The sequence below is a fragment of the Uloborus diversus genome, chromosome 2 (genome assembly GCF_026930045.1).
Source record: "Uloborus diversus isolate 005 chromosome 2, Udiv.v.3.1, whole genome shotgun sequence".
NCBI lineage: Eukaryota > Metazoa > Arthropoda > Arachnida > Araneae > Uloboridae > Uloborus > Uloborus diversus.
The window spans coordinates 14,301,860-14,321,866 of NC_072732.1; the positions used below are offsets into that span (position 1 = coordinate 14,301,860).

Below are 20,007 nucleotides of genomic sequence, written 5' to 3' on the forward strand. Positions count from 1 at the left end.
CCTGGAGTTTTAATGTATTTGAAAGATTTAATTGTATTAATCTTTATAATAAATAAAATTCAATGACGAAGAAGAACATCTTTAATAGCCTGCATCTGAGTTCGAGAATGTATTCTTCAAAAGAGTAATTAAATTAAAAACTGATGTACTTAAATTCTAAATTTTACATCAATAAATTTCTATACAATTGAGACTGAACCAAATTTTTTCTATGTCTGCTTGAATTAATATTGAACAATGCCCCTAAAATTAATCTTGCATTGTAGGAAACTGCTAATCAAGGAGCATGTGCATTTCGCAAGAGGTGCTGTGGAATTTCGCAGGAGGAACCACCAAGGTTAGATTTCTGGCTATAAATCTTAAGTAACAATATAAAAAAAAAAAACTCAATATTTATTCTTGAAATATTTGAATGAATTAATTTAGATTACTGTTTAAACCTTTTTCTGAATGTTCGACCCACTAGCTTTTCTTTCTGCACTGTAAGTCTGCATCATGACTTGCATGATTGATAGACTTTTTGTAAAAGCTCTTAGATATTGCTTTCCATTTATTGTTATTTTTTCCTTGAAATAATGTGGAATGTAGTGGTAATGCTCAAAGTGTCACTTTAACGTTGTCTGTATTTCTTTAGTATACTGATTGGGATAAAGAAATGGACATTGAATTAAATACAAATACAAAAGTGACGACCAGCAACAGGCTCTGGGCCCAGTTAGACTGGTCCTAGTCCATTTACAATCCCTAGTGAAGATCAATGGCCCTCTTAAAACTATCTACTCCCTTGCTCATTACCACCTCTTCCGGTAAGCTGTTCCAAGGTTCCACTACCCTGCTAAAATAATAATTTTTCCTAATATCCGTGTTTGCCTGAGATTTAAATAGCTTAAAGCAATGACCCCTTGTCCTGTTTTCAGTGCTAAACTTTAGCCCCGTAACATTTCATTTTAATAAATTTAAACAACTGAATCATGTCCCCTCAGTCTCTTTTTTTGCTCAAGACTGTACATTTTTAGCATTAAGCTAAGCCTGTAATCGTAGTCTAAATGAGAAAGTCCATTTATTAGCCTAGTAGCCCGCCTTTGAACCCTTTCCAATACATTAATGTCTTTCTTAAGATAAGTAGACCAAAACTGAACAGCATACTCCAAATGGGGTCTTACCAAACTTCTATATAAGGGCAGAAGAACTTCTTTAGATTTGTTTGAAATAGATCTATTGATAAACCCAATATCAACATTTTGTTGTAGTTTCACTTTCTCATAACAACCTTTTGTCAATCACAAACCCTTTACTTAAACTATCTTGCAATTGAGGAAAATATGATTTTATAGTTCTTAATAACCACAGCTGTTTTCTGTTTGTTTCAGTTCATTAGGTGAACTTAAGCTTCATCAAAAGACACAATTTAATTTCATTTATATCTTGCTAAATCGGTTTTCCAGAGCTGGTATGGTGCTTAAGTTTGGTTTATGTTTCACGGAATGTTAAAAGTGCTTAGTTTAACTTAAGCATTTTTGAAAGTGTTTCAAAAGTGCTTAGTTTAACTTAAGCATTTTTGAAAGTGTTTCAGTTAAGGGGAGAGTACCTGGACGACCGAGCCCTGCTCAGCTTTAAAAGAATTATTTTTTTGTCAAATTGTGTTTTTTTAAGGTTCAATACTTTTCCAAATATACTTGAAAAGCTTCACGTTAACGAAATATTATGTACTCGACCTTCTTATAACACTAAAGTACCAAACAAAGAAGATTCTGAATGTAATTAAATCAACATTTTGCTTTAAACTATCTGTTACGTTTGTTTCCACGATACAATTTTCTTGTCAGTAATTAAAATATTTTGACTTTACTTTTGCTATGGTGAAATAGGTTTTTAACCGAATACTTCCTTTCATACTATGATGCAATTCACAATTTTATCCCAATCGAGATTTTCTTTTTGAATAAGTACTTTTAGTTTTTACACCCGAAAATGCTACATACAGCATGATATCCATCAACACTGATGATCCACAAACCATTCCAACAAATGATAACAACTGTCTTAACAAAACATAAAGAATCTCAAGACATACACTTCTTCGAAATAAAATTTAGATGCATGATTTAAAAAACATGTTAAACTATTTGAAGTGTAAAAAGAAAATAAATAAATAAAATAAAATAAAATAGGATGGTCAAGCAATAGTTTCACTTAAAAAAGAAAAAAAAGCCTTACATCGACTTGCATAATGCTTTTGAATTTGTTTTCAGCCAAGTGTGTTTGAAATTAGCCGAAGTGGCCAATATCAGCGAAGCCTGGCAACCCTAAGCAAGTATAAAATTCTAAAGCGAGAAGAGACGAATTTTCATTGTTATGGTTGCAAATTGTCTGCCTGATGCGTCAGCTCACAGTTTACTTCAAGGCTTAACTCAATTTGACTTTATATTAAAAAACTGTTTTTTGTAAAAAAAATCGCGTTTTTACAGAAAAATCACTGATGTAGATGAATGCAAAACTACAATTAAATCCAAAATTTCATCCAAATCGTTAGAGCCGTTTCCGAGATAAGAAATATATATATACCCACAAGAATTGCTCGTTTAATGATATAAGATATGACCATGATTGATTGTTTGGCTATTCTTACCAAAATTATTTTTTAAGCTGCAGGATGAAACATAAGCTAAATTTGGCCAACGATAAATAAAAGATGCAGCAGTAGAATAGTTCTATTTATTTTATTTATTTATTTTTGTTCTTGTTGTTCAGACAAACCTTTCAAATCCGTTTTTTACTTTTAATGTTGCTCAAATTGGTTGAGATTTGTTTACACAAAAGAAAAATAAGTGTTTTAATGTGGTTGAATGCTTTTTTCGTTTTTGAAAATAATTGAATTGAATCAGAATGACCATTACTAGTTTTGAGTATGTCCATAACTAAGCGATTGTGACCATAACTGGTCAAACCAGTGTAGTCTTGTTTATGTCAATAAATTATTTAAATCATAGTTAAAAATTAATAAAAATTTCACCGCTATAAGAGTGAAATTTGATAAAGGTGTGATTAAAAAGTGTTATAATACGGTTTTCCCATGAACTAGAACCACAACATTACAACATTACTGATCAACACCAATTAAAATTTTTACAAAAAACCCTTAACTATGCCCATAACTAGTGACTTACCCCATAACAGCTTTAGTCACAAAAATATATTTTTCTAAAGCTATTTGTTTCTCCATGTGTAACTTAAATTTATAGTAATGAAACTTATATTTATCACTCTTATTATCATAAATGTTTGTTCCTTATGGTTTAACACATATTATGCGTAATATGCGGTTTTTTTTTTTAGATTGTTTTATTGAGAATTTACTTATACTTGTGTTCAACAGTGGTATAAGTATTTCTGTTTGCAAGCGTTCTTAAGTTTTCAATGACTTAAAATTACACTGTAATGCAGGGTGCATAACAGTACTTATAAGTGCGCAATGCACACATTTAAAAATAAAGCGTTCGGACAGTTATAAGTGCTTACTTTTTATTATTATTTTAGAAATGCTTTTTTTATGGAGGGGGAGGGAGGGGGTGCATACCGTGCTCATGCAAGCTATTAACTATTGCAGAACAAGATGAGAAAAATATTAAGTTAGAAATATGATTTAATTTGGGTAACATTGATCATTGTTTCTTTCATGTTTCATCAGTTTAAAGTGAAAAATGGTTTCATCTATTATGTTTCGCAAAACTAAACTGTGTGCATAGGGCAAGGATTAAGCGGTATCGAATTTTCTTGTACATGTTGACTGCCAAACTACGAAATCTGATGTTATCTGGAAGAATGGGCCCCTACTTCGCTCGCTGTTGATGCACTTGCACACTGTATTGTTGCTATTGTTACGCAGACATTAATAGAGATATTCAGTAAGTTACTGCCCTATGGCCAAGGCTAAGGCAGAAATACATGAAATACATCGCCAGCTCAGTCAATTCCAGCCGAGGACTGCAGTTTCGTTCTTATTAGCACTCATCAGCCGGGCATAGGAGTGACAAGGCTTTGTTAAGAGGTTTTCCACCTTCAGTTCAGTCACTCCTATGCAGGGCTGATGAGTGCTAATAAGCACGAAACTGCAGTCCTCGGCTGGAATTGACTGAGCTGGCGGTGAATTTCATGTATTAATAGGGATGTTTCATAGACTAATAATAAGAGTAGACCGAGCTTTCCCAGAAGTGCTGATGAAAAAATTGGTTCATGGATACATCATGTGACTGGTGGAAGGCTTGGCGAACACTTTGGCGGCATGGTTGCTAGATGGCAACATTATCTCTAGTTTGGCACTCGACATGTATTTTAAGACGTAATGTATTTTCATTATAATTTTTTTTCCAGGTGCAGAGATTGAACTGTGTTTCTTTTAATTATGCATTATTTTGGCATTAGTTTTTGATCACAGTTTTCAGTAACTTTTATTTCATTTGGAATTGCTACATCAGCGTTAGCGTGAACGTAATGGCGTAAACGTTTTGCTTTAACGCAAAAATGTACTAATCGGTATCTTAAATTGAAATTGTAGGTAAAAATCTTACCGTTTGTCGATTCTTTTTGGGCGCTTGCATCTTTAATTGCTTAGAGAGTTATTGAAATTGAATAAAGAAAATGCACAATACTATCTAAATGAAAAACTCGCTATATTAACAAAATATTTACAACTTAGAATAACAAATTTACAAATCGGACTCCATAAAAGATCATTCTTCCGTGTTCCATCAATTCTATTTATTTTATTCCTCTCGGGCGTTGATCGTCTGTTACGATCAACGCCCGCTGTTGCTAGGATATCCACCAGTCACATGGTTTGGTTTATGAGCAGCAAAAGGGTTGCCATAGCTCGGTCTATTCTTATTATTAGTCTATGGGATGTTTATCTTCCAGGAAGGTACCGTTGAATCAAAACTGACTCACAGGTACACTGGTCTCTGCGGAGCCAGGATGTCTACCGGCAGGGTTGGTACGCTCAGGGAAAACCTGAATGGTCAGGGCAAGTGACATAGTTAAATATAACAGGGAATTTCCAAATTTTGGCCAAAAAAAATTTTTTCCCCCAAGAAATTTCGTACCATGCGATCTAATCCAGGGTGGGAACAGATCAAGGAAATCAGAGAGATCAGGAAAAAGTCAGGGAACTTGATCACTCCTGGAAATATCAGGGAATTTTGAAACTAGTATGTTGTGGCCATCACGAAACTTTCTTCTATATTTTTCTTTTTTTTTTTTCTGATCCCTCCCCATGCTTGACGAGGAAGCAATATTCCCAACAAAAACAAAATTACACATGCAAAAACGTGACTACCATCCCAATGTCTGAATTATTTTAAAAGCAAAGCAAAGAGCGAAAATTGAAAGTTATTTTAAAAGCCTTGCTTGAATTAATTGCAAATATTTTAATTGTTAACAAACATAAGATGGCAACAGTTAAACATTTTAAATCATTGAGATAATATTTCCGATCATTTCCATACAATTAAAATCACGAGAAATACGCAGACGACAATCCATTACGATTTATCTTTCTTATTGTTGCATTAATAAAGCTATTTTTATTCAAAAAAAAAAAAAAAAAAATCAACACCTCTTGGAGCGATTGGCGTCAAAATTGAACCAAAGCCTGTTTACATATGGATTCACATATATTCCAAATTTCAACCAGAACGTAGCATTACTTCTTGAGATAGGGCACTCACAATGGAAAAAAAGAACGGGCGATTGCGCTACCCCCTTTTTAGCTGTTGACACCAAAATAAAATCAGCTCTTATACCCACTAAGGACTACTTGCCGATAAATTTTTCTTTCATTCTGTTCATTATTTCTTGAGGTACAGCAGTCACAATTGACGACAAAAAACGTTCTATAGCTCAACCCCCGTCTGAGTTATTGACACCAAAATTGAATCAGCACCTGTTCCTGTTAATAGCAACATATGGACCAAATTTTGTCTGATTCCGCCAGTTACTTCCTGAGGAATAGTAAGCACGCGTAACTCAAAAAACGTCCCATTGCTCCACCCCCCTTGGAGGAATTCGCGCCAAAAACCAATGGGCACAAGTTCACATAGGGGCACATATGTGTACCAAATTTCGTTCGATTTCATGCGGTAGTTTTTGCTGTAGAGCGGCCACAAAAAACTGGTCACACACAGACGTGACACACACACACACATACACACATACATACACACACACATACATACACACACACAGACAGACAGACATTTTCCAAAAATAGTCGAAATGGACTCAGCACACCTCAAAACGTTCGAATCCGTCAAAATTCGAAATTCGAAAATTTGCACGAATCCAATACTTTCTTCTATGTATTAGATATAGAAGAAAGTAAAAATAACAAAAATTCAGGGAAAAATGATCAAATGAAGAAAAAAAAATTTTTTTTTCTTCAAGCAATTTTGCAAGGGAAAAATTATTTTTTCTTCCAAAATGAAGTACTTTGATTCCCTACGAATTTCCGCCAATTATCTTACTAATATTATATATGCGAAAGTTTGTCTGTATGGATGGATGTATGGATGTATGGATGGATGTATGGATGTTTGTTACTCTTTCACGCAAAAACTACTGAACGGATTTTGATGAAACTTTACAATAATATAGCTTATGCATCAGAATAACACATAGGGTAGTTTTCGTCCCGTTATGGGGGGCAAAACCCCCTTAGGGGGGCAATAAAACACAATTTTTGTATAAATTCTCTAATATTGGGATGAATAAATACTTGCACATATTTACATTATATGTCCATCGAAAGCTCTGATTTTTCTGCTGAAGATGGCACCTGTTCGAAATTTCTAAGTAGAATAAAAAACGAGTTATGAGCTTTTTAGATCCATGTTCGAAGGCTTTCCTCAACTCAATACAGTATTTAGTGTATCATCTCAACTCCCTGTCGATAGCGACAATTGTTGTATTGTTGACTTTCTTTGCTTTTCGTGATTGTTCAAGGCTTTTCTCAAGTCAAATCTTGAAGTAAGATTTTTGCACAAGATTGGCAAATAATACATGATTTGGCTGATGATTTTCCATTTAAACGGAACTTTAAAGTAATTAATGGTTTTTATTATTATTTATGCTAATTGAACACTTACTCATTATCCAAACAACCAGCAGATCGCCAAAATTTTTGCAGAAAGATTTCCGTAGCTGATGCATTTGGCAGTTTTTTCAACGTTGCTGTTTTTGAAGCCGAAGACTACGTCATAATGTTTCTCAGCCTTCACCATGTAAACAAAATATCGCCAATCAAAGAATTTTCAAAAGACTTTTTTTACTGTGTTAAATAATCCAGCAACTAAATTAGGCAAATCCATAAACAGCACAAAAACTTCCATTAATTTTCCTTTTTGCACAATTTCAAACAATCACCAAATTTTATTACTTATTTTGGTAACATTTCGGATGAAACTGTTTAGCGCCATTTTATGGTGACCAAAAATATCTCAGCATCTGGCGACGATATCTCTGTAACGAAAATTAATATCATATCGTTTTACAAAGTAAGGAAAGAATGGGGGAGCATCATCGAAGGTACCTCGAAACGACTTTCGCAAATTCGGTAAAATCGCACCAAGAGCCACAATGATTGAAATTTCCCGAAATAACTAAAGCAAGTATAAGGGGATTACGAGCGCAGCTACTTTTTTTTAATCACTTCGTACTTCATTAGCCATACAGAGAAGGTTTTAGACTCCATGTTAAAAAAAAAAAGTATCAACAGATTAATCTTTTTAAACATGAGAAGATTAATTTCATGTTTTTTAAATTTGTATATGCTTAAATATAGTGCTTTCGTTTCTAAATCAATACTACTTTGTTTTTATACTTATTGCTATTTTAGTTTTATGGGTAAGGAAGAAACTCTATTTTTAATCACGTCAAAAAGATGTGTTTTAAATTCTTTTACTTAAAACAGAAAACAAAAGCAAGTAACGATTTTTTCTAATAATTATTACTGACCCAGGCAACGCCGGGTATTTTTGCTAGTTTGTTTTATAAAGTAAAATGAATGAGGTGTGATTATACTATACCGCATATTTGTGCATCTTTTTTCCTCAAGGTCAAAGTATTCAATCTTAGGATGAGCTTCCAAAGATTGCTTCTGTGCCTGTAAAGTTGTTTATTTCACCTAGCTTGAATTTTCTTTCCACGCATTCCACGCTTGGTAAAATAAACAACCCTGCAGGCAAAGAGGAAGCCGTCATTAATGACTTTGCTCCCTTGCCTTTACTCATTCTTTTGAAATATTTAACATACGGTTATCACGATTTCAATAAAAAATCTTTATTTTCTAAATTAATGCTGAAAAATTTTTAAAGTTATCACTTGGCGTTTTTAACTTAATTGTTAAAATTGATTTTTGACTGAAAATCATTTTTTTTTTTGCCATGGTATTATTTGCTGTCACTTCAGATTACACGAAGGGTTTTTTTTTTCAGACTTTAAAACTCTTATTTTAAAACCATATATATATATATATATATATATATATATATTGAAATTAACAATTGTTTTTGCATTTCAATGTTGTTTGTTACTAAAGTAATCTAAGATTTTTTTTCGGCAACTAATGACAATTGAAATTGAGTTGTGTACATATGCAAATATTTTCATTATTTTTAATAGTTAAAATGCTGTATTCTTTCATTAAACCTAAGTTCTTGATTAGAGAATTGCTCAATATGACTGGTTGTTGAAATATTTCACTTTGTTTTACATAAATATGTCTATTCTGCCGTGTGCAGGTAAAGGGCAGTAACTGCACTTTTTTTTTTTTTTTTTTTTTCATTTTTGTCATCTATTGTACATTATCTTTATTGCACATACTCGCTTATTTGTTTTCCGCTGAAAAAGAGACGAAAAAAAAAGTCTTAATTCCAACGTTTTCCTGTTGTTTGTATTGAATGCAACAGACATTTCTTAAAATATCTCGAAAACTAATTTCTGCAGATACTGCCGTTTACATGCGAACGGCAGTATTATATATGTAAGTAAAACTACATTACTTCTATACTTTAACTATCACTTGTTATTCTTCAGCAACATTTATACTGCTTGAAAATTCAGTTCAAGATTATTTCCATTGAAATTTTTTAGTTTTATCATGATTAGATATTTCTTTAAGAGAGGTTTTAATAATTTCTTAGAATTCTAATGTTAACTGGTTCCTGGAAGTAAAGTATTTGTTTTAGATTTCCTGCAATATTTCTCTGTCGATAGTTTAATATACTATTTTTACCAAAAAAGGAGCATTTTTTCAAAATATATTTTTAATTAACAGCTTAAACCGTTTTAAACACTGCATTTTATTTAATACTAGCTGCGTTGCCCGGCTTTGCCCGGTGCACCTTGAAAATAAAGATTGTGTCAATTGATGTATATTCAACAATCAGGCGTAAAAAGTAAATAAAAAAAAACATCATGATTTCCCTTCCAAACAGTGACGACAGATATTAAAATACTTTTAGGAAATTAAATCCAAAAAGATGGATTTAAAATGCGTAACCATGGGGACACAAAATAAAATAAGTTTAAGGAATTAAAATGCGAAAGAAAATGGTTCAAAATTTGAATGGAATCGAAATTTCTTAAACTAGATTTTAAAAGGCTGCTAACTTTTTCTGCTTTCGAGATAAAAACTTATTTTTTCGACCATAGGTCGAGTTAGATCTGGAGTAAAAAAGGTCGCTTTTTCCAATGGCGTCAAAAAGAAAGCTGTGGGACAATTCCTTCACTTTTTATTGATTTATTTAATGAAGAAAGAAGTGCCTAAATTTCAGCTAAGCCTGAAAAAATTCGAGCTAAAAACGCAAATAACCCCCGCCGTAATAAAGTTAGAGCATTGAAACAAAGTGCGTAGAACGCGGAAAATTCTACCCTTTCTAACGATATGTAATATTAATATGTGCAAGTAATTTTTCACCTCCATATTTGAGAATTTATGTGAAAATTGGACGTAAATGGGAATAAAAAAGAAACTATTCATCGAATTTTATTCGAACTGGTCTGCAAACCTTTTCAGGACTTAAAGGAACAAACTGTGAAAATTTCATCGCAATGGGCCGGGTAGTTCTCGAGTTTTGTGAGTTCAAACACACAGACGCGTTTTGGGGACTTCATTTTATACTATGTAGAGATCAGGGTTGCCAGGTTTAAGAACAGTAAATACGGAACAGGGGGAGGGGGGTTGATATTTTTGAGGTTGAGGGCAATTACTGGATATGGTGTATTTTTAAGGGATGCTTTCCAACGTAGAACGTCTCTTCGTGATAAATCTGAAATATTCAATCGTATTCGTAATAAAGTATTAAATCTTACAAAATGTCGCCGATTTTAAAGTATAAAAATTCTTTTCATTGCGATTGACGATATATTTCCAACACTAGTCAATGAGCAAACAGGAAGCAATCATTCGGCTCCTCATGGTCTGCCACCAAAACAAAAACCAAATTAAAACAAAATAATTTTTCTGTTTGCTGCCACATGATTTTCTTACTGCTCTTTATTTCACATTTTTTGTTTTACTTCTTTTTTTCCCTTAAAATAACGTCTCGTTTTGTTAAATATTGTTATTAGCTAGAATATGGGACTTAAGCTGTCCCGTATGGAAGTTCCCCGGGACGCGGGACACTTTTTCAAAATACGGGACTGTCCCTTGAAATCCGGGACGTCTGGCAGCCCTGGTAGAGATGCAATGCTTTTCAGGTAGGGCAAAGAAAGGAAACTATCATCATTGGTAACGTAAATCAGGGAAATTTAGTGAACTTAATCGGGGAAAAGTCAGGGAACTTTTTTTTCCATTTCCTGTCGCCACCTTGTAATCTTCGTTTTTGTCAATGTTTTCTGAAAAAATTTTGAAATTTCGAGGTAAAATGACACTGGCGATATGAAAGTGGCGACGCGAAAAAAACTTCCGCAGTTGCCATTTTCGCCCCTCGATAATTCCCAAGAAAAAAATCCTCAGGTGAACTTGAATTATGCACAAACTCAACATGGAAAAAGACAATTTACTACTTCAGAAACACAATCCTGAGGATGGGAGGATCGATCGGAGAAATCTTTTTGGATCGGAAACTTTTTTCAGCAATGTATGAAACGTAGTCGCCATTTTTGGTCATTCACAAGGTAAAACCTGTGAAGTTGACTACCCTTGTAAGTTGACCACCTGTCTAAATTGACCACTTTTTTCAGGCACGGAATTAGCCCTTGTCATATAAATCAGCCTCTGTAAGTTGACCACCTGTCTAAATTGACCACTTTTTTCAGGCACGGAATCAGCCCTTGTCATATAAATCAGCCTCTGTAAGTTGACCACCTGTTTAAGTTGACCACTAAAGTAGTGCACCGCGAGTGGCCAACTTACACAGGTTTCACTGTAGACACGATGCTGAAAAGCCTAAGTTTCCAAAAACGAAGCAGAATTGGATGTTTTCTTTCACTGCAAACAAATGAAATTAACGCAGAATGTGCTGCAAATTGTTTTTGTTTTTTACTTTCTTCTATATCTAATATATAGAAGAAAGTATTGGATTCGTGCAAATTTTCGAATTTCGAATTTTGACGGATTCGAACGTTTTGAGGTGTGCTGAGTCCATTTCGACCATTTTTGGAAAATGTCTGTCTGTCTGTGTGTGTGTGTGTATGTATGTGTGTGTGTATGTATGTGTGTGTGTATGTATGTGTGTCACGTCTGTGTGTGACCAGTTTTTTGTGGCCGCTCTACAACAAAAACTACCGCATGAAATCGAACGAAATTTAGTACACATATGTGCCCCTATGTGAACTTGTGCCCATTAGTTTTTGGCGCGAATTCCTCCAAGGGGGGTGGAGCAATGGGACGTTTTTCGAGTTACGCGTGCTTGCTATTCCTCAGGAAGTTACTGGCGGAATCAAACAAAATTTGGTCCATATGTTGGTACTAACAGGAACAGGTGCTGATTCAATTTTGGTGTCAATAACTCAAACGGGGGTTGAGCTATAGAACGTTTTTTGTCGTCAATTGTGACTGCTGTATCTCAAGAAATAATGAACGGAATGAAAGAAAAATTTATCGGCAAGTAGCCCTTAGTGGGGGTTAAGAACTGATTTTATTTTTGTGTCAACAGCTAAAAAGGGGGTAGCGCAATCACCCGTTCTTTTTTTCCATTTTGAGTGCCCTATCTCAAGAAGTAATGCTACGTTCTGGTTGAAATTTGGAATATATGTGAATCCATATGTAAACAGGCTTTGGTTCTATTTTGACGCCGATCGCTCCAAGAGGTGTTGATTTTTTTTTTTTTTTTTTTTTTTTTTTTTTTTTTTTTTTTTTTTTTTTTTTTTTTTTTGCGAATAAAAAATATTTTTATTAATGCAACAATAAGAAAGATAAATCGTAATAGATTGTCGTCTGCGTATTTCTCGTGATTTTAATTGTATGGAAATGATCGGAAATATTATCTCAATGATTTAAAATTCTTAACTGTTGCCATCTTATGTTTGTTAACAAATAAAATATTTGTAATTCATTCAAGCAAGGCTTTTAAAATAACTTTCAATTTTCGCTCTTTGCTTTGCTTTTGCAATAATTCAGACATTGGGTCAAGTTTTTGCATGTGTAATTTCGTTTTTGTTGGGAATATTGCTTCCTCGTCAAGCATGGGGAGGGATCAGAAAAAGAAAAAGAAAAATATAGAAGAAAGTTTCGTGATGGCCACAACATACTAGTTAATTTTTAAATACGTAATTTTCTTGAGAAATGAAAAATTTTTGTTCTTAAAACTTAAAATCTTAACTTCATTGCCTTGGACACAAATGTGCTAAAACCTTTCCAACTGAAATAGAGTTTCATGAAGATATATAATTTTTAAATTGTTTTAATGCTACAAATTCAAAAAATTATTTCTTAATTTTTGGCGCAGCCGCCATATTTGGTCATTCCCAAGATGGAAAGTACACAATGCTTTTTAAGTGCCTAGGTTTCCGAAAATGGCATTGGTTGTTTATTGTAATGCAAACAATTGAAACTAATGCAAAATGTGTCCTCCCCCTTTTTTTGTGAATAATTCGTAATTATTTTCTGGAAAAATTCAAACATTTTTTTATTCTAATGGATTTAGACGCTTATGTGCTAAAAACTGTCTATTTTGTCTTAGTTGTAGTTTTTTTTTTAGGATTATTAATTATTTATAACTACTTTTATGCTACAAATATAGAAATTTTACTTATTTATCTTAAATTTTTCGTTTAGTCCCCATATTTGGTCATATGCAAGATGGAAGTAGACGTAAATTTCCAAAAACAGGATTGGATGTTTATCTCAAATTAACTATTGAAAGTTTTCTAAAATGTGCAATAAATTATGAATTTTTAAAAATTAATTATTTTCTAGAAAAGAATAATTTTAATGTAAGCAGCCATTAATGTGCGAAAGAAAAAAAAAACTAATGATTATTAGCATGGGCCTATGATCGGCGGATATTGATCTTTGTTGTTATGCATAATATGGTACGCCGATCAATGCAACAAGTTAATCATATTAAAACTAAAAAATAGCTTTGTATTTTGCTCAATATGTTTTGTGTTATTTACTAATAAGGAAATAAAAGGAACTGTAAACCAAAAGCGGATGCTAAAAGATTGCTGCCCAATTACAGCAAGACTCTAATATTACACATGACACGTGGCATCAAAGAAACGTTAATGTAAGTTGAAAGTACTTTGTTTTCAACAAGTAGTATAAACAAATGAAAACTATTTTTTAACAAAACATTTAAAAAAATAATAATAATATATTTTGAGAGGAAAGAAAAAAAAATCAATGGTTTTTATACATATATAAATTTAAGGGGAAAAGTTGCAGTTTCTTTCGTATTGCTACTTTAAGCAATTTGAATTATTTTGAAAATATTGTGATTTAAACTTAATTTTGAATGAAATGAGTAACCTGGTATTTTCTAAAAAAGAACCAGGAAAAGTAAGATATTTTTTTTTTAACCACAAGTGTATGAACCCTGACCGGTCACAAAAGTCTCAAGAAAATCACGAATTTAAAATCAGCCGCTGAAATCCCGAAAATCAAGCATTGGTCGCGATAATTTTCCACCTATCGTCATATTTTTTTTTAAAAAAACGTAATTTTTGTGAGTATCTATTTGTTTAACTTTCTCATGATAATGTGCATGTAACAGAAGCCAATTATCCTTGTAAATCTATGCAAACTTTCATTGCAATTTTTTTTACTACAACAAATTTTGTTTTTTTTTGAAAGGCCATGAAAAAGTCACGAAATTGCACTTTTGAGATTCAGTAGACACCCTGCAAACTCATGTGTAGCGTTTTCCTAGCTTGGCAGAAATTTCACTTTTGAGATTCAATTCAAAAAATGCAATCACCCTGCAAACTCATATGTAGCGTTTTCATAGTTTGGCAGTCAACCTGTTTAACAAGTTTTATAATTTAAAATGAAAAAAAAAAAAATCAGTTCCAGTCAGTTCCTAACAGTAATCCTTCCTCCTTATTTATTTATTTATTTTTTATTTTAGGAAAATAGTTGAAATTGATGTTTCTGGACAAACAAAACTGCACCATGCTGTCAAATGTAAAGATGCGGCTGCTGTTCTCACTATCTCCACAAACGAGAGGGATCTGGTTGGTGTCCAGGACAAGTTTGGACAGACAGCTCTTCACGTGGCTGCAAGGTGGGGCTACGCTGACATTGGCAGAATGCTGCTTGCCGAGGGCGCCTGCACCCACGTTCAGGATCGATTCGGCCGAACGCCCCTCCACTTGGCCGTGATCTGGGGCAGGTGGGCTGCGGCCGAAGTCATCTGTGGCAATGACGAAACTAACAGACTGCAGGACAGGAAAGGAAGGACTGCTTTATATTACGCCACGGAAAGGGGATGTGAAGGAATTGTGCAGAAGCTGCTGGCGACCAGAGCCACTGCTTTGGATTCTTTGATAGAGAAAGTTGCAGAATCACTCCCAGACGTTAAGCTCGTCGATGTGCAAGACAACGACGGAGATACCGCTTTGCACATGGCTGCCAGAGGGGGTCATACCAAGATCGTCGAGATGCTGCTGGCGGCTGGCGCCTGTACCCGCATTCAGAATCGTCTGGGCCGTACTCCCCTCCAGCTGGCTCTGAAATGCAGAAGGCAGAGCACGGCTGACATCATATGCGAGAATGATGATGCCCACGACCTGCAGGACAAAGGAGGACGCACTGCCTTGCACTATGCCGCGAAGAATGGACAGGCTGGAATTGTGAAAAAGTTGTTGTTTCTGGACGCTCATCCTCACCTAATGGACAATCAGGGGAAGAGTCCCTTAGAATTCGCTCTGAAGCGGGGAGACGACGACCTGGTGAAGCTGATCATGTCTTCTGTCGTCTTACGGGACATAGCGATTAAATGGAAGGATTTGAATGTCGACCGAGATGACATCGAGTATTGCGCCAGACTGGAGGCAGAATGCATCACGGAACTGCAACAGATGAAGGGAATGAAAATAGACAGAACTACAATCTCTTATTATAATATCGTCAGGAGACCGGTGAGCAAGGTGGCAGTGTACCTCGAGAATGATGATGTTACAAACGATCCGTTGCTTCGTGGAAACGCTGCGCAGGTTTTCCCGAACTACGCGGAACGAATTGGCTTTAGAGTGAGATTAGCTGCGGTGAGGAGCATGCTGACGGACCAGTGTCATGAATGCTTCGCCATGTTATCCAAGAAGTTACCTTGTATCCCAAGAACGAGCATTGACAAAATTTTTACACTTTTGAGTGAACGAGAAATGCGAAACTTCATCAAAGCTTTCAGTTGTTGAAATTATTAATATTGAATCCCCATCAATTTTGCCTAACTTGCCTAGGTGAAGTAAAAACAAAAAAGCTAAAATTGAAACTGATTTGCAGTTGCAAGTCATAAAAGAAGAGGGAATTCCCCTTATTTGAATGGATGCAATTTTAGAAATATTTACTGATATTGCCGGTGAAGAGTTCATTAGAAAACTGCTGCATATTATTAGATGAATGTGAAAATTCTGATTCGCGTCATGGTTAACGATATTTCGTCTTTCAATAACTTCGACTGTGAACGGGATTCATTTTGAAATTGAGTGTAACGAAGGTGGCACCGTACCAAATACTTTATTGTCGAATTACATTAACTGTATTTAAAATACATTTTTGGAGAACTTAAACTCGCATTAATGGGCTAATGAAGGTTTTTAATTTTTTCTATACTGTTACGAGTTTAGTGCAACTTCAAAATTTCTTCTACATGACGATTCTAATCTTGATAAAAACACAATGAATTTATTTACAAATATTAACAATGGAACAGGTAACAATTGCAAACATCCAGCAATTAATCGAATATCGTTAAACACTGTACATTACTCAGTACACCACGCATTTAAATCCAAAAATACGTGAAAAGAACAAATTCGAAAATCACTGCGCAAGTGCTAATGCATTCACAGACAGCAGTGAAAAACGAGAAAACAATTAGAAAGCAAAACTGACTCTGCTATTCACAAAACGCCTGGCGTTTTATACCTAGCAATGAAATATCCAAAAAATTCTAAAACGTTCTACCAATTTCTTATATTTTCTTTTTATTCTATTCACAAATCTTATCATTCAGTAATGGAGGGACCATATACTTCATTCGAATGTAAGGGCATTGTGTATTCATTACGGGAAACTATTTACAGGTGACGTTGCTAAGACAATTTTAGACGGAACATAATGGAATAAACACCAAATTTAGCCAGATTACAACAAATTAATCATAAAAATAATTACTATTTACAGAATTTGTAACAATACTTTTAATTGTTTATTAAACGGTTTTCTTATTTATAAAAATTTGAAGAAATAAATATTTTAGTATTGAAACAGTTACAAGAAGATTTTTTCCCAGAGTTTCAATCACTCTTCAAAAAGATATGTCCTTCCTATGGATTACTCAAGGTTTTGCAACTGATGATGACATCGTTCCTGTAAAAAACAAACAAAGCGAAACCCTGGTTTAAATAAACCATTAGAGCACTACTGAGAACTTATTCATAAAAATAAAGATTAAATACAAATTAATAAGATTTAAAAGTTTTATTCTCCAGTCAAATTTCGAAGTGATTTTATTGTTGTGTAAACGACTTAAAGTCAGCATTCCAGTAGCTCTGGTAGCTCAATGAGTTTCTACAACTCAAAAGTTCACTTAAATGTCTAAAACAGGCCCGAACTAGTTCCTTCTGAAGTGGTTGGCTAGGTACTGGAAAGGGGCCCTCTATTAGAAAATGTTTGAAAATTATTTGCTCAAAAACTACCTTTTACTTTTTTTCTTTCGACTTGGAAGTAGCAAAACTATAGTTACATCTATATATATGTAAATGAATGTGTGTCTGTATGTCATCCATGAACTCAAAAACTACCCGGCAGATTTGGCTGAAACTTTCACCGTTTGTTATTTTTGGTACTGGGAATGTTTATAGACCAGTTCCAAAAAAAATCCGATCGATAGTTCCTTTTTTATTCCAATTTAAGTCACAATCCTCGGATAAATACGAATAAAATTATCGGCTGCAGAAATTAATTCGCGTGAAAGATCTCATTGATAAGAAGTTAGCTGTTGCCATTTTTCTTGAGTTTGAACAAATAAATTCTTTCTTTATTGTTTTATGGCTTTTCATGCAACGGGGGGATTTAAAACTTTTTCTATTTGATATTTTTAGCGATTGATTGATCTTGCAAACAAAATTTGAGTATAGTCACGGCTTCACTTGATACCTGGACCGATTATTATGAAAATTGCTATATATATGTATTTTTTCACGGAAAAGGTGCATAATATGCTCATTGAAGCCACTCGCAACCAGGTGACACTGCAGAGTAGCAACTTCTGCCCCGTTCAACCGATTGTCATGAAAATCAGTATAATGATGTATTTTTCTGTTGGCATAGCAACGCGCGTCGGGTACAGCTAGTTTTAATATAAAAATTAATGGATCTTGAAATTTTTGCTTAACTTTACTCTTTATCAAACCGAAATTTCATTTTGTTTCCTCATTATCTATTAAAGACACGTTTGTTAATATATTTGTTTCTGAACTGAAATCTTTTCTTTTGATTGACTTTGTAGGGGGGAGGTGGGATGAGGGTTCTGATGCAAGGAAAAACCCAACTGTAGAGGTCCGGATTTTTTTTTTTTTTGAAAATTTTTGAAAAATGATATAAAATTCTGCATTTTTAGGCCTTACGGAGGAAGAGGGGACTTAGTCTCTGAAGGGAATTAAGTTCCAAAATTCGAAGTTTGGATAATCTTCGATTATAAGATCAGGGGTTCAAAGATTCTCCAAAGGGATTTTTCGAAAATGAAGTTGTAAATATTCAACTGCATGTCATGTTTGGTTACGTTAGTGGATGCGGTTCCTTACCCTCCCTAGGAATTTTTTCGACATTAAAGTTCGAAATACGCAATTAGGCCATCTTTGACAAATTTAAGAAAAGGAATGGAGTTCAGGGCTTCTCTAGGAAAATTTTACAAACTGGATGTTAAAAAAAAAAAAAAAACATCCACTTTAGACGATCTACGATGATGTAAGGATGAGTGAGGCCCACAGACTCTCCCGGAGCTTTACCAAAAACCGGAAGAAAAAAAAGGAAAAAGGGAGCTTTAAAAAAAATTGTTCAAAAAAAAAAAAAAAAAAAAAAAAAGGACGTTCAAAAAAGCAATGGTTCTCCTCCTCAAATAATGCGGAGCTTCCGCAATTTATGGATACCTCCCCCCCCCCCTTTCCCCACACACAAAAAAAGAAACCAAAACTTTTTTTAATTTCTCCCCTAAAAACATCTGTGGCGTAGTCTGCACCATGAAAAAGTATGATACGTTAAGTTTCAGAATTTATAAAAATACAAAAAAACTGAGGAGTTTTTAAAAATTTCTTAAGTACTAGTCTCAATATCTCAGTTATGATGGCATTGTTGTAAGAATCAAAAGACGCAGTATGCCTTTTTTTATTTCTGTAAAAAGCAAGACAAACGTTTCAAATCTCTTAATTGTTGGAGAGAAAAAAAAAATCATGTCTGAATATTCTACGCTGTAATTTTTCTCAGATCCGGATCTGCGTACCCAGAGACCCCGCAGTGCGACGTGGGGGCATGTCCTTAAGGGCTCAACGGCCCAAGAAATTAAAAAAAAAAATAATATTTTGAATTTTGACATCTTAAATTCAAATTATGCTTTTCGCAATCACGAGTGTGTGTATGTAGGCGTGTTTGTTTGTGTGTGGGGGTATGTGTTTGTATGTAGGGGGTATGTGTATGTGTGTGCAGGCATGTGTGTTTGTGTCTGTGTGCTGACATAAGTGTGTGGGTAGTTGTGTGTATGAATGTGTGTGGGGAGGGATGTGTATGTGTGTGTAGGCATATGTGTTTGTGTCTGTGTGCAGGCATGAATGTGTGGGTAGTTGTGTGTATGTGTGGGTGTTGTATGTATGCGTGTGTAGTTGTGTATGTATGCGCGTGTGTGTAGGACATGGATGCAACCTGGAGACGGCTTCCGCTATAGGAGCAGCATCGTGAGGACCCGGTCGACGGTGACGGTGCTGAGGGTGGAGGGGGGGAAAATCAAAGGAACGCCAAAAGCAGTCAAGTGAGAACAATAAGCAATCGTGATTGCTCAAAAAAAAAAAAAAAACTAGCACTAAGACTCATTAACGTTCCAAGTATGGAATTGTTGGTCTCTTAGGAGGGACCCCAAATATTTTGTTACAGCGGGGCCTAAAATTTATAGATCCGGGCTGGAAAGTATAATACCCCAGGCACGAAGAGCATCGAGGCCAGAAATATCGAATGACCATTTTAACAAAGACACATAAAAATTATCATACCTTTCTTGTTTCATCTTTTTAGTATTTTGTTCCAATGTATTTTTCTTTTTCTCGCCATAAGAAAAATTGTAGTTTACTTGCATG

At 34.5% G+C, this 20,007-nt stretch overlaps 1 protein-coding gene across 1 annotated transcript; it reads left to right on the forward strand.

Moving 5' to 3' along the window:
* Positions 1 to 271: 271 nt before the first annotated feature.
* Positions 272 to 16,182, forward strand: LOC129217110 (inversin-A-like). Its single transcript, XM_054851361.1, has 2 exons — positions 272 to 337; positions 14,568 to 16,182. Exon 2 carries the CDS (start codon positions 14,749 to 14,751, stop codon positions 15,853 to 15,855), a length of 1,107 nt encoding a protein of 368 aa, XP_054707336.1. The 5' UTR covers positions 272 to 337; positions 14,568 to 14,748; the 3' UTR covers positions 15,856 to 16,182.
* The last annotated feature ends 3,825 nt before the right edge of the window (positions 16,183 to 20,007 follow it).